General features: G+C 40.4%; 1 protein-coding gene and 1 long non-coding RNA gene across 2 annotated transcripts in view; one reads left to right on the top strand and one right to left on the bottom strand.

Moving 5' to 3' along the window:
- The window catches only part of LOC134806469 (uncharacterized), a 200,981-nt gene that overhangs the window by 65,571 nt on the left and 109,116 nt on the right, over positions 1-26,294 (top strand). The window lies entirely within an intron of this gene.
- Positions 13,451-18,918, bottom strand: LOC134806257 (uncharacterized). Its single transcript, XM_063779486.1, has 2 exons — positions 18,346-18,918; positions 13,451-13,834 (listed from the first exon to the last, which is right to left on the bottom strand). The coding sequence occupies exons 1-2, from the start codon at positions 18,695-18,697 to the stop codon at positions 13,479-13,481; spliced, it is 708 nt and encodes a 235-aa protein (XP_063635556.1). The 5' UTR covers positions 18,698-18,918; the 3' UTR covers positions 13,451-13,478.

Raw genomic sequence — 26,294 nt, 5'->3', positions numbered from 1 at the left:
ATGAAGAATCGGAAAGCTGTCGGAGCCGACAGAATCGCTATAGAGGCGTGGAAGTCGATGGGCTCTCAGGGTGTGAGCATACTCACTGATATTTATAACCGCATACTCCTCACCGGGAAGATACCCAACCAGTGGAGGCTGAGTATCATTACTCCAGTATTCAAAGGTAAGGGCTCGGTGCGGGAGTGTAGCAAGTATCGCGGTATAAAGGTTATGTCTCACACCATGAAGCTCTTTGAGCGCATAATCGATGCTCGGCTCCGACAGGAGTGTACAGTCTCGGAGTGTCAATATGGGTTTCGGCCAGGGTGCGGAACGATGGACCCTGTATTTGCCCTGAGGACCCTCATGGAGGGATACAGAGCAAAGAACACGCCTCTACATTTCCTGTTTCTGGACATGGAAAAGGCCTTTGACTGTGTCCCTCGTGAGATGATCTGGTGGGCGCTGCGGTCCAAGGCTGTACCTGAGGCCTATATTGACACTATCCGGGACATGTACCACGATTCTGATTCAATAGTCAGGACCGCTGTTGGTGACACCAACCCCTTCTCTGTCACTGTTGGAGTACATCAGGGCTCTGTGCTCAGCCCGTTTCTGTTTAGCGTGATATTAGACGCCCTGTCAGCCAGCATCCGAGACTACCATGAGCAGCCACCGTGGCTATTCATGTATGCTGATGATATCGCGCTGACAGACTCTGATAAGGGCCGACTTGTCCAGCGTGTGAACAGATGGAGGGGGTCGCTGGAGAACGGCGGTCTTAAACTAAATGGGGCGAAGACAGAGTACATGGCCTGCAATAGTACAGATCCTCTACCCGTCCGCATAGGCGTGGACATGGTCGAGCGCACGGATCAAGTTAAGTACCTAGGATCTGTACTTAGCACTACCGGGGACATCGACAGCGACGTCAAAGCCCGAATTTCCGCTGCTTGGGTCAAATGGCGGGAGATGACTGGGGTTATTTGTGACCCCAAAATGCCGATTAAGTTGAAGGGACAGGTCTATAAGACCATCATTAGACCTGCCCTTCTGTACGGCAGCGAGACTTGGCCTTTACTAGAGCGGCACAAGCAGGAACTGCGTGTCACGGAAATGAAGATGCTACGGTGGATGTGCGGAGTTTCACGCAAGGATCGCGTCCGAAACGCCCACATTCGGGGTAGTCTTGGCGTCCGTGACATTGCAGACAAACTGCAAGAGTGTCGCCTTCGTTGGTATGGCCACGTCTCGCGCAGACCGGCAAGTTACGTGGGTAACAAATGCCTGGCCATGCCGCCTCCTCCCGGTACGGGAAGAAGAGGCCGGCCCAAGAAGCGATGGCTTGATGTCGTCAAGGAGGACATGCGTGCCAACGGACTCACTACCAGGGATGCCGAAGATCGGGCAAAGTGGTCACGAAGGAGTCGGAAGGCGGACCCCGGGCCCTCGCGCCCCGCGCGGGGGCACAGCCGGGATTGACGCCAGGATGATGATGATGATGATGATGATATAATATGTTTTGGATAGCCTAGTAAATACTCAGAAGGCTTTAATGTAGAGTTTCTACAGCCACATTCTCATGCAGTATCAAAAATTATGCCACGCCGATTTCACGCCGATCACGCCGCCGCCGCCGGTCAAAAAATCATCAGACGCCGCCGCCGATGATTTTGCCATCGGCGCACATCTCTAATCCCTACTGATTAGCCAGGCCTGACCCCACCATCTTATAAGATTAATAGAACTACTGATAAGCATTAGTTACACTATGTTGTCTCACGTAATACGAACTTTCCGAGTTAAATCGGGGTATTTAAATTTTCCAACCCTGGAAAAGGCGGTGTAGTGTTAACAACTTTTAAACAATGGAAATTTCAGTAAAAAGTTTAATTAGCAATAATAAGTTATTCAACACACTAGCTCGTGAAGGTTTACGGAGGAGTCTTTATTCATCAAAAACTGATAACAAATTTGCACACAAGAGTGGAAAAGTAAGTACCGCAAAATGGGGTGAGTAGGGTCAAAACTGAAATTCAAACCTCGATAACATTTTATTTTATTTTTACATATGAAAACTGAATGGTGTATATAATAAGTGTTCCGGACGTTTGTATTTTAGTTTTTATTTTATTTTGGATAGTTCCATTTCATAACTTTGACGATAAAGAGGAAAACCCACCTCACCCCGTAGTGCCTCGTATTTGGGGTGAGAGGGGTTTTCGTACAAAGGTGATTTTGGAAGATTGTTGGATCGATTTTTTTTATTATGCGTATTACTATAGCTCCATTTTAAATTGGAATACATTATTTTTGTATAGCAGTTGCCTTAAAATCCCTTCTCACCCCCCTCTCAAACCTTCTCTCCCCATTCATAAGCCACCTCTCCCCGCGAAACCTACTCACCCCGTTTTACGGTAAAGTCAAATTTTTAGTTGTTGCTCATGTTGGCTGGAGTGATGATTAGAGTTAGAGTAGAGTAAGTTATCAAGGTTACAGCAAAATACTCATTTCTAGATTACAAAATCCCAAATCTCCAAATCTCGGGATTAGTTGTCAAACGGACCCCAGGCCGATGAGCCGTGGTAGAATGCCGGGATAACGCGAGGAAGATGAACAAGAAGATTAATTTATAGATTATGATCTTTAATGACCTTGTCACAATGTAACAATTAATATACAAGTCGCTAGTGATCTTATGTCACAGTGAAATGGTACGAAGTGGCACAGCATTCAAATTCCTTGACCGCACCTTAAAGATTATTAGCGGATTCAAAACTGCTTGGTACATTAACTTTATCATGCTTGAATTGACCACTATCCAATTATTGGCACGAAAACTACCATAAAACTAACATTATCAGAACCCCAACTGTCGCAGTGGAGTGAAAATAATGGCGTTTTAAGTCTTTTCAAAGTCGGAATGTTCTTGAGATAGCTAAACGGCATCCACAGGTATCTAACATGGCGATAACTGCAAAGCTCCTTGTGAAATGAAAATGAAAATGAAAATGAAAAATTGTTTATTAAGGGTTACAATTTCCATTACAATAGTAATAAGGTTGGAACCTTCTTTTAAGTATAAAATATACTTGTGGCAGAAGCCCAAGTAGCACAGATTAGCTGTATAGCAGCCGCATAATGAAGTACGAATACGCTTGAAGCTGGAATATAAAAGCTGCATAAGAGCTGTATAAGCGTCTTTTCAGCTTTTATAACTCTTAAATGGGCACAAATTAGGCAGCCTTAAGTTCACATAGCTACTTAAGAGCGTTGTAGCAGCATTTTAACGGAATTATAAGGGGTAACAGGAGTTATAAGAGGTGTATATTGACTGGGTAAGAGACCACCAGTTACCCTTTATTCAGCTAATATGTCACATGTGCGCCCTAATACCGGGAAAGATTGACGTTGGGCTGAATAAAAGATAATTAATAACATACTTTTACACCTCTGGCTTAAAAATCTGCTATTATATTTAGTATAGTGACGACGAACGCAGAGGTGAACATATTTATATTGAAGCAAAAACGTTAAGCGCAACGACACCATAAGTCATTTTGTTAAAGTGTTTGGTTAAATGTTTGTACATGATATTTTATATATTAATGCGAGAAAGATGTTTGGGAATGCAAGTTTATTGACATTATATATATACATTATCTAAGAAAATTTCAGTGCGCCACGAAAATAATCAGTATTTATTTAAATTAATTATATAAATAAGCTATGTGTAAAAACTATTTCAGTGGTTTGGACAGAATTATGAGATAAAAAGTTAATAATACGTTACAGGAAGTACTAATCTAATGATTTAGGTTAAGAACTCAGGCACAAAACCTTATTGTTAGCCTTAAAAGTTGGAAAAGCAATTTCAATTTTGTAGGTTATATACAATAAAATGGCGGTCAATGTTAAAAAGCAACGTGAACCGTTAAAATTCTTATATGCAGCATACAACTGTTATATATCTGATAAAGATACTTAAGTAAACCACTATAAAGTCCAAGTCGTTATTTCGATACACTAGTGAACCTCTAAACAGTTATAAGGCATCTTGTGAACGTTTTAACAGCCGCTATGCAGACAGTCCCAATGGTAGTATAATAGGCTGCTTAGCGGTAAACATGTTCAGCGCTAAGCCGTATTATGCGCCACATGTGTTCGATTATACGTCTATTGGTTTCATAATAGTTCACTCGTTCTCCCTTATAATAAGTCAGCGAAATAAAAGCTGCTTTAGCGGTAAACATGTTCAGCGATAAGCTGTATTATGCGCCCCATGTGTTACATTATACGTCTATTGGCTTCATAATAGTTCATTCGTGCATCCTCAAAAAGTCAGAATAATAAAAGCTGCTTAGCGGTAAACATGTTCAGCTATAAGCTGTATTATGCGCCCCATGTGTTCCATTTATACGTCTATTGGCTTCATATTAGTTCACTCGTGCTCCCATAAAAGTCAGCGTAATAAAAGCTGCTTAGCGGTAAACATGTTCAGCGATAAGCTGTATTATGTGCCATGTGTGTTCCATTATACGTCTATTGGCTTCATAATAGTTCATTCGTGCTTCCTTAAAAAGTCAGCGTAATACTAAAGCTGCTTAGCGGTAAACACGTGCAGCGATAAGCTGTGTTATGCGCCACATGTGTTCCATTATACGTCTATTGGCTTCATATTAGTTCACTCGTGCTCCCTTAAAAGTCAGTGTAATAAAAGCTGCTTAGCGGTAAACATGTTAAGCGACAAGCTGTATTATGTGCCACATGTGTTCCATTATACGTCTATTAGCTTCATAATAGTTCACTTGTGCTCCCTTAATAAGTCAACGTAATAAAAGTCCACAATTACCTCCTTATACAGCACACGGCGTAATTTTATCCACTAAACAGACCTTATAACGGTTAAAGCATTTGATAACCCTTAAAGCTGTATAGGGTCGTAGCAAATATACCTTTATATCACCCTTTGCGTATTAATGGTAGTTTTCAGAGCCGTAATGCAGCTTTTAATCAGCCCTAAGCTATATAAATATCACTGAGATCTATTATACAGCTGTAGGACCACGAGTGTGCTCTTATAAGTGTCTTAATACGCACAGAGCGTTAGATAGAACTAAAAGTGAGTAGTTATAGAGCTATCTGTGCTACTTGGGAAGGCCCCGCTCTTCCATAATTTGAGAGGGTACAATCCATAATATAATTTAGTATGTTACAACAAAGTATGTTACTTATAATTACTATAAGACATGCTATAAAATTATTTCGAACTTAATATACTTAATAATATTACATATTTAACTAACTTAACCTAATTTATAGCTAGCGCGCGCGTGTATGTATGCGTGAGTGTGTGTGTGTGTGTGTGTGTGTGTGTGTGTGTGTGTGTGTGTGTGTGTGTATGTGTGTTTGTGTGTATATATTTATATTCTCTATTTATCATACGATGGCTTCCAATTCGTTATAGTGTAGGGTTTTTAACCATTCTATGACCTTTATCTTACATTCATGCATTTGTAGAGGATATATATCTAGTCGTTCGTTAATAGAATTATATAATTTAGGTGATTGATAGTGAAACTGTCTTTTTGCGAATTTTGAGTTTAATGCTGGCACTAGTGCAGCTTTAGGTTTTCGCCTTCTAATCCTAGAGGTAGTTATGTACTTAATTGACACATGCAGTTTTGTAATACATCTCAATACATATAGTTTCCTTATAGATAGTAAGTTACATTCTTTATATAAGTCATCAGTAGGGTATCTATAGGGCTTAGAAAACATAACTTTTAGCAAACACCTTTGTGCTCTTTCAACTTCCAGAAACTTGGTTTTATTGGCTCCGCCCCAAATTGGAATACAGTATGTCATGATGGACTGGGCAAGTGCCGTGTATATCTGAGTGAGAAGTTCTGTAGTAGCGGCATGCTTTAGAGTTTTGAATAACCATATGAGCTTTCGGACTCGACCATTTAGATAATCTATGTGTCTGTGCCATGAGAGACGCTGGTCTAGAATAACCCCCAGATACTTGCCCGATGGAACCTTTTCAATAGTTTGGCAGTGGCAGATGCGTGTGTCGACTAGGTCACATACATGTATTTTTATTGTAAGGTCATGTGGTGGTTGCGTGTTCTCGTACTTCGAAAAACATATATAGTTAGTCTTAGTGCTATTGAGTGTCAGCAGATTACAATTCAGCCATGAAGCTATTCTGTGCAGTCCGTTATTAGCTTTTTCATACACATCGTCCCATGAGCTCCCGTTGAAAACTACCACTGTGTCATCGGCGTACGAGAACACGCATCCGCCGTCAACCTTGAGGTTTGTGAGGTCATTAATATATGTAAGGAAGAGTGTGGGGCCTAGGAGGCTTCCCTGGGGGACGCCATAGGCAATGTGGCTCTCCTCACTCAAAAACGTACCAATTTTTACCCTTTGGGAACGGCCTTGTACATAACTTTTGAATAGATCTAGCGGCTTTCCCCGAATACCTATTTTTTCCAGTTTATTTACGAGTAAGGGAAGAGAGACGGTGTCAAAAGCTTTCCGTAGGTCAATGAATACTGCAAGGCATTTATCACCTTTGTCTATGTGTCGTGTTATTTCAGTTGTAAGAGCCAAGACAGCATCTTCTGTGGATTTTCCTTTTCTAAATCCAAACTGAGACTCTGAAAGAATATTGAATTTGTGAAGATAATTAGTAAGCCTGTTATTTATCAGTTTTTCTATTATTTTGGAGATAGAGGGTAGCACAGATATAGGTCGGTAGTTATTAACATTGTCTCTCTCCCCAGACTTATAAACAGGTGTTACAATAGCCTGTTTTAAAGGTTCTGGAAATGTTCCTGTAGCAAAACACAGATTGGCCAGTCGAGCTACGATTGGGACAATAACTGTTCTAGCAAGCTTCAGAAACTTTGTGGGGATTCCATCCCATCCCGGAGCACTATCGTTTTTCAGGTTCATAAGAATGGTATCCACTTCCGCGGCGTCTGTATCCAATAGAACGAAAGAAGAGGGGTTTGATGCAATTGTCACGACATCCGTGTTTTTGTCAGTTGTATGGCTTTTTAAGATTGCTTCAGCCAGGTCTTTCCCTACGTTTGCAAAGAAATGGTTGATATGGTTCGCAGCTTCAGGGGGAGACGGTTTAGTATTGAGTAGTTCCAGACTATTGTTGTTATCTTTGGCTTTGTAGTGGGTGATCTTTTTAATAGTTTTCCATAAGGCCTTGGGGTTTTTAGCTACTGCTTCAAGTTGATCCCTGTCATATTTCCGTTTTATTTTTTTAATTAAATTATTACAATAATTGCGGTATCTTTTGTATGTGACCTTCAGAATCTCATTGCCAGGATCCGATTTAGCTTTCCGTTGTAACTCATTCCTATTTCTGATACATCTAAGGATCCCTGGTGTAATCCAAGGTTTAATTGCACGTAGATTTCTTGGGATCTTTTTATTTGTTTTACCGATCTCCAAGGATTCCGTAAGTTTATTAATTAAGTGTACAGCTATGTATAGTGGATCCGTATGTGACATTATATTATCAAAGTTTATTTCACTAAGGTAATCGAGTGCCCGTGAGTAATTGACCTTATTACCGATCGGTGACTGTTTGTTTATGTCAGTTGTGGATAGGGCTAAGACGATAGTAAGGTGGTCAGTAATGGAGGTATTAAGAACAGCTGTATATGGGGCAAGTTTTCGCAGTTCAGTCTTCAACATTATGTGATCTAGACAACTTGCATCCCTTGTGGGCAACATGTGTCCTGGAAGTAGGCCATGCATAGCAAGCATGTTTAGGTAGCTGTTTCTATTAATAGTATCTTGATTACTTTCTTGTGGGCGTGGGATAAGGTTTATGTTGATATCACCAGTAATAATAATGTTTTTAAAATGTTTAATGGTGTCTAAGTACGAGTTTAGGGAATAGACAAATTCAGATGCATTCGTATTGGATGAAATATGTAGTATCTAATATGTATAGTAACTGGACGCACAGTTAAACTGTAAATACAATGTTTTGCAATAAAATTCATCGTAGTTCTGCACTTTTGCTCAATAATATTGACGTAGGCATAAGTTATTTAAGTCCTTGCCATATTTCGGGAACACGGGGTCCTGGACCTTTGGGAGGCATGTGTAGAAGCCAACAGTGCAGACTAGATGCCCTTTTAGACAATTTTTTATGTTATGTAATACACCAGCTAGAATCCATTCACGGGTACAAATAGATACCCGTAAATCAGTCCCAGCTGGCATAGGGGCTATTGTAAATAAAGTGGAGAAGAAGGCCGGTTATAGTGTTGAAGTTTGGCTGGTTGAAGTTATTATTAGCTTCTGCCTGCGTCCTCGTCTGCATTCAGATTCTCGCTGAGCTAGGCCGAGAAGCACGTAACATACTTATTGTCTTATATCCGTTGCAAATTGCAGGAAGTGTCTTGTTAATATCGTGTTTCAATAGTTGCAAGCATTTCCGCTCCTACCGGAAGGGAGTCGGGAGTAGTTATCGTTGCCAGTTACTGGAAGGGCTCTCGGCGTCTTAGATTAAAACGTAAGGTAAGAAGACAAAAAGTTCCGGAAAACGGGTGTCTTTCCTGTGCATGTCTGTGTGTGTGGGATATTTCCCACACACACAGACATGCACAGGAAAGATGCATGACTCTCACGCTAGACCGGGCCGGGGCCGGGCTGGAGCTTCCGGCGCTTCGATTTCTATGGAAAGCACCACGTGATCACCGATCAGCCGTCATAGAAACATGACCACGTCCGACATGGACATGGTCATGTTTAACGGTCATGTTTGTCTGAATAAAATTTGACAAAGTAAAATGATGCCAAATGATAATTTCCCCAAATAAATTAAATGTGAAGTGTAAATTTGCTAAAGATTCATTTGGGAAATGAAACTACTGCGACAAGTTTGTTGGGAAGTGAAATTTAGCGAAGAGTATTTGACCCAAAGGGAAGTAGGTACTACACCTCACCTAGCACTTATGAGATTACTTCGGTCTTGCAGAGACCGTTTGACGTAAATAGCTAAAATTTAAAACAGTTATAGCCTCTACCAATAATAACACTGTAAGTAAGTCAAAACCGCTTATTTCTTAGGTTCCGAGTTCCGACTTAGTGTCAAGTGTCAATTGTCAAGTTTGTGAAATAGGCGCCAGTTATTCCCGCATCTTCCCCTTTTCAGTCAGGTCTAAAGGGAGTATCGTTGTTGGTAACTTAATTTATCCCATTGGGGCCAAAAGTTAAAGTTTAACGCAGGCCCGCCCTGAGAACTTTATTAGGCTATATGTTAGTCTAAACTTAGGTTCCATGCTTTATTTCCGCTAGTTTTATTTTAAATATATGAAAATACTATATAGAAGGCCAAATTCCATACTTACCGCCTTATTCATAAAACTTTACGGGCCTGATTTCTAGTTAAATTATGTTTTATCCCTTTCTTACAAATACATAAGTCAAAATGACAGATAAAGACAACAAATTATTAGCTAATCGAGGTTTGTAGCGCGTTTATGAATAAGGGGGTTAGTTTTTAAAAGTGTGAATGGGTTCAAATATTTTGCGTCCATGTTCACTAGTAGGCATAGCTGGGCAGAAGTCCGTTAATCCATTAATCGTTAATTAACGATGTTAAGTTTTCGAGTAACGGATTAACTTTTAAGTTGACTTTAAAAACCTTTAACGGATTTGTTAACTTCCGTTAACTTTCCTTAAGTCCGTTAATCGTTAATACCTAAGTACCTACTCACAATAAAAATATAGCTAGAAATGAAATCGAAAAATTCATTTGCTTTGTTAGGGGAACCAATTTTAATAAGAGTATTCCTCAAATATAACACTAGTAGAGCGTTTCAAGTATCTCTCTTCTATCCGATGTTCTCAGACTCATATTCTTGCTCCTCCTTCAGCTACTTCAAAATTTTATAACACCTCGTTTACCTTCCGGGCTCGGTTGTGGAATGCTTTGCCAGTAGAATTAAGATTAGCTAAATCTCTCCCCATTTTCAAAAATCAGCTGAAAGTATGCTTTTTATGTATGCTTAGTATGCCTTAAGTTGCCATTTTATATATTGTATATTATTGTATATATGTAAGTATTTAAATATATATTATGTATATTGTATGTTTATTTGTGTATTAGGTTTTGTTGTAATACTAATATAAGTAGTATGTAATATGTGTGTTTGTGTTTAATAGTCTCCATATTTCGCTCCGTGCACTACCTGTTGACTTTTGTTTGAGTTCTATATTTCCTGCTACCCAAAGGTTGTCTGGAAGAGATCGCTTTTTAGCGATAAGACCGCCTGTTGTTACCGGGTTCTATTTTTCCGTTAAAATTTATTTGTAGTTTTACATGTAAGTATGTAAAATGTATAATTATTGGTGCAATAAAGAATATTTACTTACTTACTTACTAGTATACCTTCAAGTGCTGCTGTGGAACGCCTGTTTTCGGCGGGAAAAGATATTCTTCCTCCAAAACGGGCGTCGCTAATATCAGACGAGAATTTTCATCTTATGGCAGATGCTAGCGAATGATATTTTTATTGGCTATGCTATTATTAATAAGTAATGATTACCATGTTAATTAGTAGATTAGTATTTTATAAAAATCTAAATTTATGATTATTTCTACTAGTTTCATTTCCTATTGCGTATATTTACGATTTCGAGTTAACGATTAACTTTAACTTCCGTTAAAACTTTTGAACAGTAACGTTTTAACGTTTAACGAAGTTAACTTTTTATTTAACGGATTAACGATTAACGAAGTTAACTTCTTGATTAACGGTGCCCAGCTCTGCTAGTAGGTATGTACATAGAAAACACTGCAAGTTCATTATTAAAGGCCTCTACCCATTACCCATTACACCGTAACCATTTCGTAAGAAACTAGTTCCTATTACGGCAATGGGTACTTGGGATTAGTTATCAAGCGGACCTCAGGCTCCCATGAGCCGGGACAGCTCTAGAAAGATATGACTTAGCTTTACTCGGTACAAGTAAATAACTATTTATTTAATTAAAATCTTGTAAGTTTTTGAATCACTTCCCAGATTTCAATCTCATGATTATGCTAACATGGAACTGATATAATGAAAGTAAGGTTTACAATTGTGTGACCCCTGTATTTAGCCTTTGTAGACTATACAAAGGCTTTCGACAGCATTACCCACGAGTCCATATTTACAGCACTTCGCCATCAAGATATCGAGTCCACTTATATAGATCTACTAAATTCCATTTACAACAACAGTACCGCTAATATAAAACTGCAATCCTCCGGTCAGCCGTTCAAAATAGAAAGAGGCGTAAAACAGGGGGACCCGTTATCCCCAAAACTCTTCATAAGTACCCTTGAACATGTATTTGGAACCTTGGCGGTCCCTTGGGAAAACAAGGGCATTGTCATCGACGACCGAAGACTAACAAATCTCCGCTTCGCCGATGACATTGTACTGTTTTCCTCATCGTCCCGAGAACTCCAAGTAATGCTTCAAGACCTAGGCTCAGCAAGCCTTCAAGTTGGTCTTACAATGAACAGGACCAAGACGCAAATGATGACCAATAGTACAAAACGTGGGGTCGAGGTAGACGGGCAGACAATACATTATGTCGACGAGTACCCGTATCTGGGCCAATTAGTCTCCTTCAGCCATAGACAGGATAAAGAAGTCGAAAGACGGATCCAAAACGCGTGGAGGAGCTATTAGTCTATGAAGGAGCTGATGAAGGGCGACCTCCCTCTGACTTTAAAGCGGAAACTCGTCGACATGTGCATTCTGCCTGTACTAACCTACGGTGCTCAAACGTGGTCACTCACCGAGGCGTAAAAGACCAAATTGAAGGTTTGCCAAAGAGCTATGGAGCGCAACATACTAGGAGTAAAACGGATTGACCGAATCTGTAACTCTACGCTGCGCTCAAAAACGCGCATTACTGATGTTGGAACTAAGTCCCCCAAGCTGAAATGGGACTGGGCCGGCCATGTCTGTCGCATGCACCCACAGAGGTGGGCCAAAATAACCACGGTATGGGTGCCGCAAGACGGGCGAGGAGCTGGCAGGCCCAGACGGAGATGGCGGGACGGCCTGGACGCATATCTTAACGACTGGCCGGAGATTGCTCAAAACCGAGACGAATGGAAATCGAGGGGGGAGGCCTTTGCCCAGCAGTGGGACACCGTATAGGCTTATATAAATAAATAAGGTTTACAAAGACTCCACGGCGATAAAATACAACCGAAATAGAGTTTGAACTCATTAGAAAGGGCTTGAAATACAAACAAAAAGTTAATCTTCAGATTACATTAAGCCCCAAAACCGACTTATCGCATATTTATACTAAGGTACATATCGTCACATAGTCGTATAGTAAAACTAGGCCCGACATTACAATAGGGCTTAACAGTTCAGCTGCCTACAATAGCGTTTAATAATCCCACACAATCTCTGTACAAACAGTCTCGGGGTGCAATCACGCGTCGCACGATCAACCTCCGTGAGGAACGATTTCCGACCGCAACATAGACCATAGACGCGGCACCACAGCCTTAGCAATGAGCGGAGCGGTTAGCGACATCGTATATCAATATTTTTTAACTTGACGCATTTACTGCAAGCACGCGCTTCACGCTAAAAGCGTTTACCTGTAGGGCTAAGATGGACGGTTTTTTATCATCTGTCATCATGCCCGTCACGTTCTAACAAGTATGTAAGTGCGAAAGTGACGCATGACGTGATAAAAATGCGACCATGATAGCGCCGCTGATGAAGTCGTCCACTTTGCAGCGAAAAGCGCCTACAAACAGAGAACCCGCCTAGCGGGTCGATGGCAGTGAATGTGTTAAGTACTGAAGTGAAGATACGTGCATACACTTTAATTTCTATATCTATACCTGCATAGCGCTGTCTCCCATATCATGGAGTGGTTTGCGGTTCCGCATCAGCGTGTGAACGAAATATTGACCTTAAATTTTAAATTATATTAAGACTGAAAGTACCTACATAATCGATAAGATTGATCAAAAATAAAATTCCGTATTTTTAAAAGCCACTTTCATTAGACTTACAGATATTGACAAGGGATATGGACCGAGCGAGCGCGCTCTACACAACTTTGACACCCAAACGCTATTTTCAGTTACCTACCCGTGAAGAAGATGGTATGTAACTGCGTCGAAATATCAGGAGCTCGAAAACAATAGGTACAAAAGGCAATCCCGGTCCATATCCCGGTCGATATACCTGTTGGCGCAGGTTCTTGTGAAATGACGTAGTCGACACAATTTGGACTTTTACAACTTTTAATGTACTGAGCGATTAAATTACATGGTTTTTGGAAATGAGAAAATGTATGGACGCGCGACCGAGCGATACGTGGTGTCGGCGTCGTAACGGATCGGAGAATGGCGGCTGCCGCCGGCCGCGGCACCGCGTAGATGGAGCGTGTATGTGTGCGCGCACGCACACATGGATGGAGCGTTAACAGGCTGCCCCCCTTGGGTCAGGAGCTGCCTGATCCAACGTCGATGGAAGTGGGCAGAGCCGATTGTATGCCCTGCGCAGGGTCCCCGTAGTGGTGAGGACGTCGGCGACGCGGTTGACGCCGTCGCTACCCGGGTGGACGGCTGTGACTCGTCCGAGCAGCCATCGGTAGGGTGGTAAGCGGTCATCCTTGATGATGACCATCTCGCCCAGCTGTGGATGCGCACCCTGAGTGCGCCACTTGCTGCGGGACTGGAGCTCTGAAATATATTCTTTTGAGTATCTTCTCCAAAAGTGAGCCTTGAGCTGTTGAACTCTCATGTATTTGGAGAGTGTCGTAAGTGGTCGAGTTTCTTCCACCTGGGGTGCAGGTGGCAATGTGATCGTTCGCCCAATTAAGAAATGTGCTGGACATAAAGGAACGAGATCTGAAGGATCAGAAGAAAGAGGAGTGAGAGGCCTAGAGTTAAGTATCCCCTCTATATGAACCAATACCGAATTCATGTGTTCGTAGTCTAAATTAGTCATAGATAGAACGCGTTTCAAGTGATATTTTACAGACTTGACTGATCCTTCCGCCAAACCATTGAAATTTGGACTGTAAGCTGGGGCGAATTTGAATTTTATTTCGTTTTCTGCAGAGTAAGCCGTTATGTCATTACTGGTTTCCTTTAAAAATTTAGCTAGTTCATTACATGATCCTATGTACTGAGTACCGTTATCTGAAAATAAAATTGCCGGCTTACCTCTGCGGGCAATAAATCGATTTAAAGTGGCAATGAAGCCTTGAGACGTCAGATCGGTGACGAGCTCGAGGTGTACTGCTCTCACTGCCAGACAGACAAACACAACTATGTATGCCTTTATTAGTTGAGCGCCGCGACCCTTTCTGTTCAATATCAGGATAGGACCAGCATAATCTGTGGCTGTGTGTGTGAAAGGGTGATCAGCGTGCAACCTCTGTGCAGGAAGTGAACTCATGATAGGCTGGTAAGTACGACCTGAGAAACGAAGACAAGTTAAACAGTCATGTGTTATCTTCCGACAGAGGTTCCGACCGTTTATTATCCAGAACTTATGACGTAACATGGATAATAGCAGTTGGGGTCCTGCATGTAAAAGTATTCTATGATAATGTTGTATCAATGTTTTTGTTATATGGTGGGATGCATGTAGCAAAATAGGATGTTTAGTATCATAATCGTAGTTAGATAATCGTCCTCCAACTCGGATAAGGTTGTCCTGGTCAATAAATGGATTTAGTTTTATTATTTTATCTTTTGCTGTCAGTGTGCCCTTCATGAGCAATGAAAGTTGTTTGGTGAATATTTCTGATTGTACCTTTTTACATAAGGAAAACAATGCTAATTTTAATTCTGAAATGCGTAATGGACCAACTCGTTTGTTTGTATTTTGACAATTGTGTTTAAATCTATATATATGTAAGCTACAACGCGCTGCATTTTGCTAAAGTTTGAGAACCTTTCAGTGAAATCGTTTTCATGTATATCTGCAGATGCTGAAAAGTTACAACGAGTTTTGATTTCAGGCAAATCAGAAACATCCACACTTTGAGGCTGCAAAGGCCATTGAATGTCTTTTTGGTGAAAAAAATGTGGGCCTTGGAACCACAAAGTTGAATTTTTGAGCTGTAAAGCATTTTGACCTCTAGACCCTATGTCAGCAGGGTTCATATCTGTTGGGACATAGTGCCATGCTGATGGGTCAAAGGCGTTAGTAATCTCAGTGACTCTGTTATGGACAAATTGTTTAAGCTGTTTTTTACAAGTTTTTAGCCAGCCGAGCACAATGGTTGAGTCGCAGTGAAAATATATTGAGTCTACTTTCAGGCGTAATGAATTTACAACCTTTTTCGTTAGTTGTGTAGCTAGGAGACTGCCACACAATTCTAATTTTGGAATTGTTAGTCGTTGCCTCAGTGGGGCCAGTTTGCTTTTTGCAACGAGCAAATGTACATTTACGTTACCGCTTATAGACACTGTGCGTATGTATACGCAGGCAGCGCAAGCTTTCATTGATGCGTCACTAAATGCGTGTAATTGAACAGTTACGAAATCATCACAAAGTGCTCTGCGAGGAATTTCGATTTTGGAAATATCTGGCAAGTATTTGACAAACTGGTCCCACTGTGAGTCAACCTCGGCTGGTAACTGGGAGTCCCATGGAATATTTTGAGACCAAAGGGACTGGAGTATGAGTTTTGCCTGTAACATGCAAGGGTTTATTAAGCCCAGTGGGTCAAACACTTGCGCTATAGTGGACAAAATAGTGCGTTTTGTTTTAGGTGTTTTAATTGTGTGTGGCAATGAAAACAATAATGTGTCTCGTTTACAAGCCCAAAGTAGGCCTAAAGTTTTGGCATATTCATCGTTGTTTAGATTTAGAAAATCATCATCATTGTTTTCATTTACAATTTGAGTTAGAATGGACGGTTTGTTAGACCGCCATTTTCGTGACATGAAATGAGCGGGTTCTAGCTCGCTAATGACATTTTGACATGTATGTATGAGTGTTTGTTCATCATCATGACCAGTGATGTAATCATCAACGTAAAAGTCATGCAAAATCGTTTCACGTGCAAGTTCGTCCTTGCAATCGATACCTAATTGTTTTAGTGTTCTTGTCGCTAACCAGGGAGCTGAGGCCGTGCCGTATGTGACCGTGTTTAGTTTGTATGGTTTAATTGGTTGTGTGGGATCAGGCCGCCATAGGATTTGCTGCAAACTTCGTTGATCTTCTCTTACATAAATCTGTCTATACATTTTAGCTACATCCGAAGTTGCAACAAATCTATGTTGTCGGAATCGAATGAGAATGCTCAATAAATCATCTTGGACAACCGGGCCTATGTGTTGAATGTCATTGTATGACTTCCCTGAGCTTGTGACAGCTGATCCATCAAAAACAGATCTTAATTTTGTTGTGAGGCTCCCCTCGCGCAAAATTCCATGATGTGGAAGAAAATAAGAGAATGTATCGTTTTGAGAGTCTATATTTTCTGACATATGACCTAACTGTAAATATTCCTTCATAAATTTAGTATATTGCTCTTTGAATTCCGGTTCGCGTTTGAATTTGCGCTCTAATGACTGAAATCTTGTCAAAGCTTGTTCTTTAGAGTTACCTAACACCTCGGGGGATTCTTTAAGTGGTACCGTTACAATGAATTTCCCATCCGAGTGGCGCGTGGTAGTACTTGTAAAGATTCGTTCACACTCGATATCAGATTTAGATTTGTTATACACCTTTTCGATATTAGAGAAACCATCATTATCAAAAAAATCGTTTAGTTTGTGATCTAGCTGTGTATTAGAGAAATGGCAGTGGACTGTATTTTGTTTTGTTTTGTTTGAGTTTTGTAATTTAACTACTAGCCACCCTAGTTTTGATTCGACTAGTAATGGTAGATTCTTGCCTAGGGATATCTTATTTAGACAAAGTACATCCCAAAATATGTCAGCGCTCAGCAGCATCTGCACCTCTGACGGTTCCGAGAATGATGGGTCCGCGAGGTGGATGTGAGAGGGAATTTCGAAAGCATTGCAATAAATTGGATTAGTAGGTATGAGATCGGAGATCCGAGATAAAACGTAGCAATCAACATCGGTTGTATAATTGCGATCGTATAGTGACGATATAGTGACGTCACATTTTTTAGTGGCTTTTGTTGTTTTGTCCTCCAGTAGGTTAACTGAGGTAAATGTGGAATAACTGGGTATCCCTAATTGTTTTTGTAAAGATTCTGTGATGAATGAAATAGTTGATCCGTTGTCTAGCATAATACGGACCTTGTGTGTTTGACCAGAGTGGTCTTGAACATTGATTATAGCAGTGGAAAGAAGAGCTTGGCTGCGATGTATAGAAGATAGTGTGATGTTGTCTTGTGCAGGTTTAGATTGGTCCTGCACGCCAGGTAAGACACCGTCACTTTTAGTAGATGATTTGCTAGCCAGTGGTTCTGTGGATTGAGTGTTAATGTGTAACAGAGTGTTGTGACGTTTGGTACACAAACGACATGAACTAAGTCGACAGCGTTGTTCGTCGTGCCCTGCGCGAAGACAATTAGTACAAAGACTTAACTGGTTTATTTTTTCGATGCGCGATTCTATAGGCATAGCTTTGAATTTAGGGCATTGGTATATAGTGTGATAGTTTGCGCATACAGGGCATTTATGTTGTTTTTGTTTAAGAGAGTCATTTACGACAAATGTTCTTGGGCGGTTGTGCGTGACGTCACTGTGCCTACGAGGAACCTTTGATTGATTCTGAGCCTCTTCCATGGTTTCAAGGAGGTCCGCACGACCCTTCAAGAAATTTGTGAAATCACTAAACGTGGGAATACCTACAATTTTGTTACGTTCGGTTTCCCAATCGCGCATTGAGACTGAATCAAGCTTACTAGACATCATATGGATAATTAGAATATCCCAGTGTTCAGTAGGTAATTTTAATGTTTTTAAGGCTCTTAGGTTTTTATTTACCCAGTCTATCATACTACGCAAGGCTTTAGAAGACTCTTGAGTCACTGGCTTTATACTGAACAAAGCTTGAATATGGTTATTTACTAAAATGCGATTGTTATTGAAACGCTCGCACAGCAAGTCCCAAGCAACATCATAATTCTCAGTTGAAAACTCTAGTGATTTAATGATTAACGACGCACTGTCTTTTAAAGAGTTCCTTAGATAGTGGAACTTATGAATTTTAGGTATGGATGTGTTATCGTGTATTAGTGATTTATAAGTGTCATGGTACTCTAGCCAATCCTGATATCGACCAGAGAAAGTCGGGAGATGAATTGTTGGAAGTTTAATGTTTGGCTTACTTGAGAATACAGCATCACCTGATCCCGCCACCGATCCACTGTCGTGCACCGCAGAGGCAGGTTCGGCGGGCGCGGCATGCTTGCTGAGCAGGTCTTGCGCAGCAGCCATGGCGCCGAAGTACCGGGCTTCGAAGGAAGTCCGCTCTGCGTACTCCTCATCTGGAATTTCCGTCAAGCTTTCTATATCATTTTGTATGGAATCGAAATCGTTATACATTTCTGACATTTTGGCATGTCGCATGGTAAGCTCATGCATTTGTACGCTATTAAGCTCACTGCTAGGTAGCAAAGCATTTAGATAATCTTTGAAAAAAGTCAGCTTTGCTTTGAAGCTTGCTCGGCTTTTCTTTAGTGATTTTAAATTGTCCATTATGAAGTTTAAATGAAGAAAAAATTAATTAATTGAACGAAAAATATTGCAATTATTGAAGCTTGCGTTAAAATGCTATTTACTATGTAAGAGTGAAAACGAAATAAATCTCAAACTGCCCTACAGCTGTAAGAAAAATAATGATTAAACACGCGGTAAATGAAGTCAAATATTGTGCAAAAGAGTGAAAACTATTGGAAATATACTTAAATTTTATGCGAAGCGTGATTAAGCATGCAGAAGGATAGTCAAGCAAACGTGCGAACAAGCCACGCCCGAAGTCCCGTTACTCAAGACAACGCGTGGTCACGTAGGCAGGCGGCCGGCGAGACTGTGGACTTTGACCCCTCGCCGGTTCTGGAATGTTCGAATAAAAATTTGCTAAACTTTCAATTATTGTTCTGTATTGGCTCAAATAGAGGCAAAACAGCCTTCTAGAACTCTGAAAACAAGATACTGAAGCTACTTTTGTTGATAGTTTATAGAAATAAAAGATCGATTTAAGTTTCGATTCCAAAAGAATATTTAGTAAAAATAGGCAATAGACGGAATTATAGCACTAATTGGGATTTTAGATTGATATGAAACCTTTAGATAGTGGTTTCGATGGAAAAGAGCACAGTACTCTGTATGAAAGGCACAGTGAAGTGAAATTAAAACGAAATAATTGGAACGAACTCACACAAATGCCACTGCAAACCCTTTTCCTGGTATATTCTTGCTTAAATATTGTAGACTCAGGTACAGACTTGCTGAATCTTCTTGAATTTGGTTGAATCTCCAGATCTCCACGTGTCCAAAATGTCGACCCCTTTGTTCGACCGCGCCGATGAATTCCTTTGTCCTCCTTTAGATAGTGGATTCCAAAGCCTCATCCGGCTCGAATCTGTTGGCGCAGGTTCTTGTGAAATGACGTAGTCGACACAATTTGGACTTTTACAACTTTTAATGTACTGAGCGATTAAATTACATGGTTTTTGGAAAAGAGGAAATGTATGGACGCGCGACCGAGCGATACGTGGTGTCGGCGTCGTAACGGATCGGAGAATGGCGGCTGCCGCCGGCCGCGGCACCGCGTAGATGGAGCGTGTATGTGTGCGCGCACGCACACATGGATGGAGCGTTAACAATACCTAAGTCAACTAACCGTGAATCATTCAAAACAGCCATTTTCATGTTAATACCTAGCTTTTGTGCAAAAATAGTTGCAAATACTTCATACGCTTCTCTCGCCATCGTACGCTCGCACTAACATTTCATTGTCATATCTGCGGAAACTTAATACCCGCCAGAGATTGAGAGCCCATTGTTGGAGGCTCATAATATTGATATTACAGTTTAGTTGTGGACTGAGATTAAATGCAACTGTGTGGTCAGGGTAATTACAACCCGACATTGCTACTTAGTTTATGGGTGAGACATCTATGTTAAGTCAGGATAGGTTACCCTTGGCTCTGTTTTTAACCAACTTCAAAAAAAAAAGTTAATATTCCATTTCAGATGATTTTCTTGTTATTTTTTTTTATGAGCTTGAGCGAAGGTCTACGTTAAAGCTTGGGCCAAAATGCTTTCATACATCCGGCTATCCGGATGTTCTCCTCGGACCTCGAAGTAGGCGCAGGGGGCCGATTTTTGAATTTCGACTGCTCGATTTCGTGTGTTTAGTTCATTACTATTTCCACTACTAGGCATTGAAATTCTACTATTTTTATCGCTCGTATATCATGAATAGGATTTTGCCGTTTTTCACAGATTCTCGAGTGACGAAATCGAGCGCTCGAAATTAAAAAATCGGCCCTTTCTTTAAGGATTTTCATTCAACTTATGCCACAGTTGTTACGTTTAATTTATAAAGGAGGCAGTAGTAGACGTGTATTCTGTGTTCTCAATCTTATGTTAAAATTATGATAATTAGTTGTCGTAGAAAAAGTATTCAGTCATCTGTGCAACTGCTAATAGCACCTTAATTTTAGTGGAGATGGGAAAAAAGTTACGGAGTCTTCTCAGGGAGGCCACTAACGCAAAAATCTTCCTGCTAATTAAATATACAGGCTGGCTAAAAACCTAAGTGCATTCCCGTTGCCAGGGAGGATTTGGGTTTATACAGAGCAACTTTTACTAAGGACCAATCTCGAAATCGCGAAAAAAAAATTGGGTGTGTCATACATTTTGGCTGGTCTATTTTCTACGGGAGGGTACATTTTTTTCGCGATTTCGGGGTTAGTCCTATAGTAAAAGTTGCTCAGTATAATCCCAAAACCTCCCTGGCAACGGGAATGCCCTTATTTTTTAGCCATCCTGTATACCTTTCTAGAAACTTCATAACAATATGCACTTTCATCTCCTGTACGGGGAAAATGTTGTCAATTTCCATGTTTCCTCTAAAACAGGATGAAATATAAATATGGAACTACACTTGCATTTTAATAATCATAATACAACGCTACAATAATTGGTACGAAAGCCGGAATAGGACGTCACCTGATTAAGCCAGGAGGCTGATTCTGTTTTCACATTTTGTTATAGTTTTAATCTTGTTACGATATGACTTTCACACTGCTCGTAGTGATATGATTATATGACGAAAAGAATGACATATGTTCATTATGTTAACGAAAACACCTGTTTTAAGTGAATACCTACGCGTTGAACTTGAAATTTGATACTAAATAAGAGATAACTGGTTCTCCCCTGCAAACAAGTTTCTATGAAGAAGGGGTCAGTTCTGTTATCAATGCAGATTACTGTACCTAACCTAAAATAATACCTACCAACCAAAATAAAAGTACTGGCAAGATGCGCGACAAGTTTAGTATATTAAAATGAGATTTTAAGTAAAGTTCGATTCGAATCTTCTTCTTCTTCTAGAAGATAATAAGGATAACGATGATGATGATTAAATAAACATCTACCCAAATTATTTATTTTATCGCTGATTACAAAATAGCTTCTGTTACGTCACTTCATTTCATATTTGAAAGTAAAACCGGCGTGCCGATAAACCATACAAGTTTAGATTAGAAAAGTTCCATTAAGCAAGACCCCAAATTACGGTAACGACTCGAAACAAAGTCCACAAATCGTGGCAAAAACTGCTGAGCAGTGGCAATAACAAGTGTTAAGCCGCGGCGCCACAATAAAACAGGCGTGACAGTTTAGCACTTAGCGCTGGGCCATAAGAATAGCTACTCTTCTTCTTCTTCAACCTAGCGTTTTCCGGCCTAGCGCCAGGGTCCGCTTTCCTGCTCAGTCTTCTCCACTTTGGCCGGTCTTCGGCATCCTCAGGTGTGAGATTGTTCTCTTGCATGTCCGCTGTCACGACGTCCAGCCAGCGCTTCTTAGGCCTAGTGATCTAGGGCCTTGGACAATTCAATTCAATTCGATTCAATTCAATTGACAGTGAGATTGAGGCATCTATTTTCGACGTAGTCTACCGGTCTACGGCGTATATGGCCATACCATCGGAGGCGGCTTTCCTGCAGCTTATCCGCTACGTCACGGATTCCGAGGCTGCCACGGATGTGTTCGTCATAAGAATAGCTACTACGAAGAATAAAATCTCTGCCCCTAGTGTAAATTTCATTCGATAGCGTCACATGACGTACGATGGGATTTTTAGTTTCCAAAACGTCCCGCTTGGCGCGCTGTTCTAAATCCCATATCTACAAAAATAGACATAACGCAAACGCGAACGCTCGTCACGCTCTCGAATGAAATTTACACTAGGGGTTCTGATTTCGCAGTGTCGAGTAAATTGATGTACAAAAGGACAGTACGTTCGAATTAACCTCCAGTTATTACGTTCTAAATGTTACGAGGACGTTTGGATTATTATCGGCTTTAGTTATCGGCATAATAACGCAAAAAATAATTATGAGATGCCTACTCATATTCATAGGGAGTGTATTAATTGACCCTACAAACGTCCCACCCGTAAAAGAATTGACAAAGATCTCTGAACTCTGAACAAGAATTACGGCCGTACAAAACCCGCTAACTTTAGGCCCCCACACTGAAGGTTGCGTAATGAAAAAAGTAGGACCATTCCGAACGTTCCGCGGCGACCACTTTTGTTGCCGTACACGCGCGCTTACACCAACTGTTTTAGTTAAGCCTTCGTGTTCCTAACAGCTGGTACTCGCGTATATCTTTTGTATGTGAAAATGGATATGAAATTAATATTCTTTAATTTGGACACATTACAACGCGCTAAGCTACACCACAGCACCGTGAAGGTGAAAATGAAAATGAATAATGTTTATTATTTCTGTTAAACAATACAGGTTAATTTATAAAGGTTAAGATCTCCTACTTAGTAGGTACCTATAGAAATTACCTGTGGCAGGAGATCCTGCTCTTCCGTCATGTTAATTAGTTAACAAAAATAAATGAAATGCCACCACATGACCAAGGTAATGAATTCACGTCGATAAGGAGATGCTACCCCATACGTTGACATCTGCGGCTGTGCGCTTCCTTGTAAGCTATCCATCCATCCATCGATCCATCCATTCATCCATCCTTCCGTCCATACATCCATCCATTCATCCATCCAGCTATCCATCTAGTCTTAAATTGAAAACCTTAACTTGACATTGTCACTTCGCGCCAATAAACGGGGGCTCCAGTTCATGCAAGCTCCCTATAAATGCTACTCGCATACGTGAAGAAAAACAGTTGACGGCACTCAACACAAGTTATCAAAGCGGAGCCAAGCCCGCAATACCAATATTTATGTTAGTTCGCATTTAACCCACTGAAGCTCCACTTGTTTTCACTTTAAACTGCGCGCAAAACTTCAGAGCGCAATCGAAGTTCAACTTTCACAAAGTCTTGTGTATTTAAGTGTTTATTATGCGGTCTTGGTTTTATCAAAACTCGTGCACTCCACCAAAACAAAAGACTTTGCGGGCCATATAAATGTACCTAGAAATAGACCACGAAAAGTCTGCAACGATTTCGATACCACACGGAGTGCAAGTATTATTTTTAACGTCATAGTCTATGAAATTATGACGTATAAATAACACTTGCACTGCGTAATTGCGTATGCTATCAAAATCCTAGCACACTTTTCTTGGTCCAACTTTACCATATATATGAATGATGAGTTGAACTATAATGGTATAAGGGCATTTTCACTTAATTGAACACCTAACGGCTGGTTAGCAATCGTTACAAAACTGACGGTCAATGTCAAATCCCATACATTTTGTCAGGAATGTAACGGTTAGACGTTACTAAAACACGACTTAAGTCGCGCTTAACTTGTACAAGTTAAATGAAAATGCCCATAAATAAAGGAATTCATGTTATGAAATCGGCAATGGCGCTGAATTTGTTGAAGTATTTAACTTGATAGCATTATGTAATGTATGTAAGCTAGTTATTAATTTAGTTTAGTAGTACCACTGTATATATATTTTATGTAATTATATCCTATCGTTATTGGACACCAGAATTCAACGATCCGGACAAACCCACAAATCCCTCACCAAAATCAAATATCGTAACTGTATCCGCGCAAATAGTATATAATCTATCTATCTATACATATAATAAAGCTGAAGACGGTCGAAAGTCTGTACAAGGAAGATATTTGAAAAAAACTTGGCTGGGGATACTTAGAATCGATAACAGAACACGTTCCAAAAGTTTTTAGAATTTTTGTCTGTTTGTCTGTTTATCTGTTTATCTGTTTGTCTGTTTATTTGAACGCGCATCACGTGAAAACGGCTGAACGGATTTTGATGAAAACTTTACTAATCTGTCGAGAAAATTCCCGGCCAGGTTATAGGCTATAAAAATTCAACCCCTAAAAGGGGGGGTAGCCACAACGCTCGATTGACTTAAGTTTGCCCCTGAATCTTATGGCGCTACTTAGGAAGGAGGGGCAAACTTTTTTCAAATATGTGCTACCACTATTGAGTACCCTGGTAAACTAACAGATGGCGCTGAATTTAATATGTTGTGACATGAATAAGCCACCGAGGAAAGATTTTGCCAAATCAAAAAGAATAGATAGTATAGAGGGGTCCTGTCATTGTAAATTTTGTAGTCACTGTAAATTTACTGCCATCTATCGACACACGACTAAAACTCCAAATGAAAACGTATAAAGTTATCAAAAAATTTATATATATGGATAAATAATTTTATTATTTTTATATCATTTTAATCCATGTTCATTCACTGATATCTATGTGTTAAAATTGTTAAATATGAAACGGTGTCGTCACGCCATCTAGCCGAGGATAGGCTAAAGGTGTGTGCGCCATCTATTCGAGAATGACTTTTACTTGAATTCCGAGGCACGTTTTTTCCTTAGACTCTATTCGTCTTATACGAAGTTACATATGTCTTTGGCCAAATTAACTCTAAGTTTAGAACAGGGGGTACGGATATCAACAAAAATAATTGAATAATTATAAATTAATAATACAACAAAATTAAACGACAGTAAATTAATTGCCCCTCATTGCACAGTCTTTTGGGGAACTGAGTTAACATTAATTAATAAAGAAAACTAAAAATGAGTTTACATAGTTACGTAGTGGTAAAATAAACACACATATCAACAAGCGTATAATTGCATAATTATTTAAAATTATTTATTTTCTCCGTCATGAATTATACCTAATCGTAATTATATCGCATCCATATCAAATCCATATTCATACGTATACAGCACTTAATAATGGCCACGAAGGTGGGTACTTTGAAAAAAAAAACATTGACCTCTGTCATTTGCAGTGTCGGATTAACGCTTTTAAGCAAAATAAGCACTTGCTTAGGGCTGGTGCCCTAAGCAAGGTCTAGGGGGCACCAAAACCGTAGGCAAAAAAACGCGCAGGCTGCATCAGCATTGCAGTCGTCGTGGAGTAGGTACCTACATGAAACTTTATACGTGTACAAGTACCCATCTAATAACGAAGGGTCGTAGGGATCAAGTAAGAGAGTGAGGGTACGTAAGAACATCTCCAACGTAGGCTTTCGATTTGACCTTACGCGGAGGCCCTTAAAGTCATGGAAAAATATCTTGCTTCCGGGCTTGCGGCCAGCCGATTTTTTCGACATAGGTTACCGATTTTATAGCGAATTTTGCTCTCTTGCACGCCAGATTTGTCGGCCAAGCCGAATTGCTCCTTAGCCGCGATCCTGAGACCTAACTGTCAAAGTGTCATAACGGACCCCGTGAAAGCCGAAAACTAAAAGCATCCTATCAAATAGCGCTTTCGAGTGAAGCCAAAGAGCAAGCAGTAGAAGAGTCGTGATTACATGCATAGATTCGATTTCAACCCACTCTTTTGCAGTTAGGCGTTAGGTCTTATGCGAGGCCTTCTGCCTTACGGAAAAGTTGACCTTCTGCTTTAATTACACTTAGGCGTCGATCCAAACCCAAGCTTTCCTCTTTCGCAGCTGAGCCTTCTGCCTTGCTCACACATCGCCAATTCAATTCACTTGGTCAATTCCAAGCTCTGCTTTCTTGCATCTTTACTGTGTGAAAACAACCTCGCTGAGACCCTTTAATATCGAGCCCTATGCGAAGCTAGGCTGTTAAAAAACTGTCCCATCCCTTCTCTGTATGAAATCCTGG

The sequence above is a fragment of the Cydia splendana genome, chromosome 3 (assembly GCF_910591565.1).
Source record: "Cydia splendana chromosome 3, ilCydSple1.2, whole genome shotgun sequence".
Classification (NCBI taxonomy): domain Eukaryota; kingdom Metazoa; phylum Arthropoda; class Insecta; order Lepidoptera; family Tortricidae; genus Cydia; species Cydia splendana.
The sequence above is the reverse complement of the archived record's forward strand: the minus strand, read 5'-3'. Positions and strand labels throughout refer to the sequence as shown.

What these genes read in the sequence shown, in the direction of transcription:
- LOC134806257 (XM_063779486.1), bottom strand. Translation starts at nt 18,697, where the DNA reads ATGGACAATTTAAAATCACTAAAGAAAAGCCGAGCAAGCTTCAAAGCA. An exon ending in TGGATCGGTGGCGGGATCAG is followed by an intron (nt 13,835 to 18,345) that starts GTGATGCTGTAT and finishes CCCAGGTGGAAG; the next exon opens with AAACTCGACCACTTACGACA.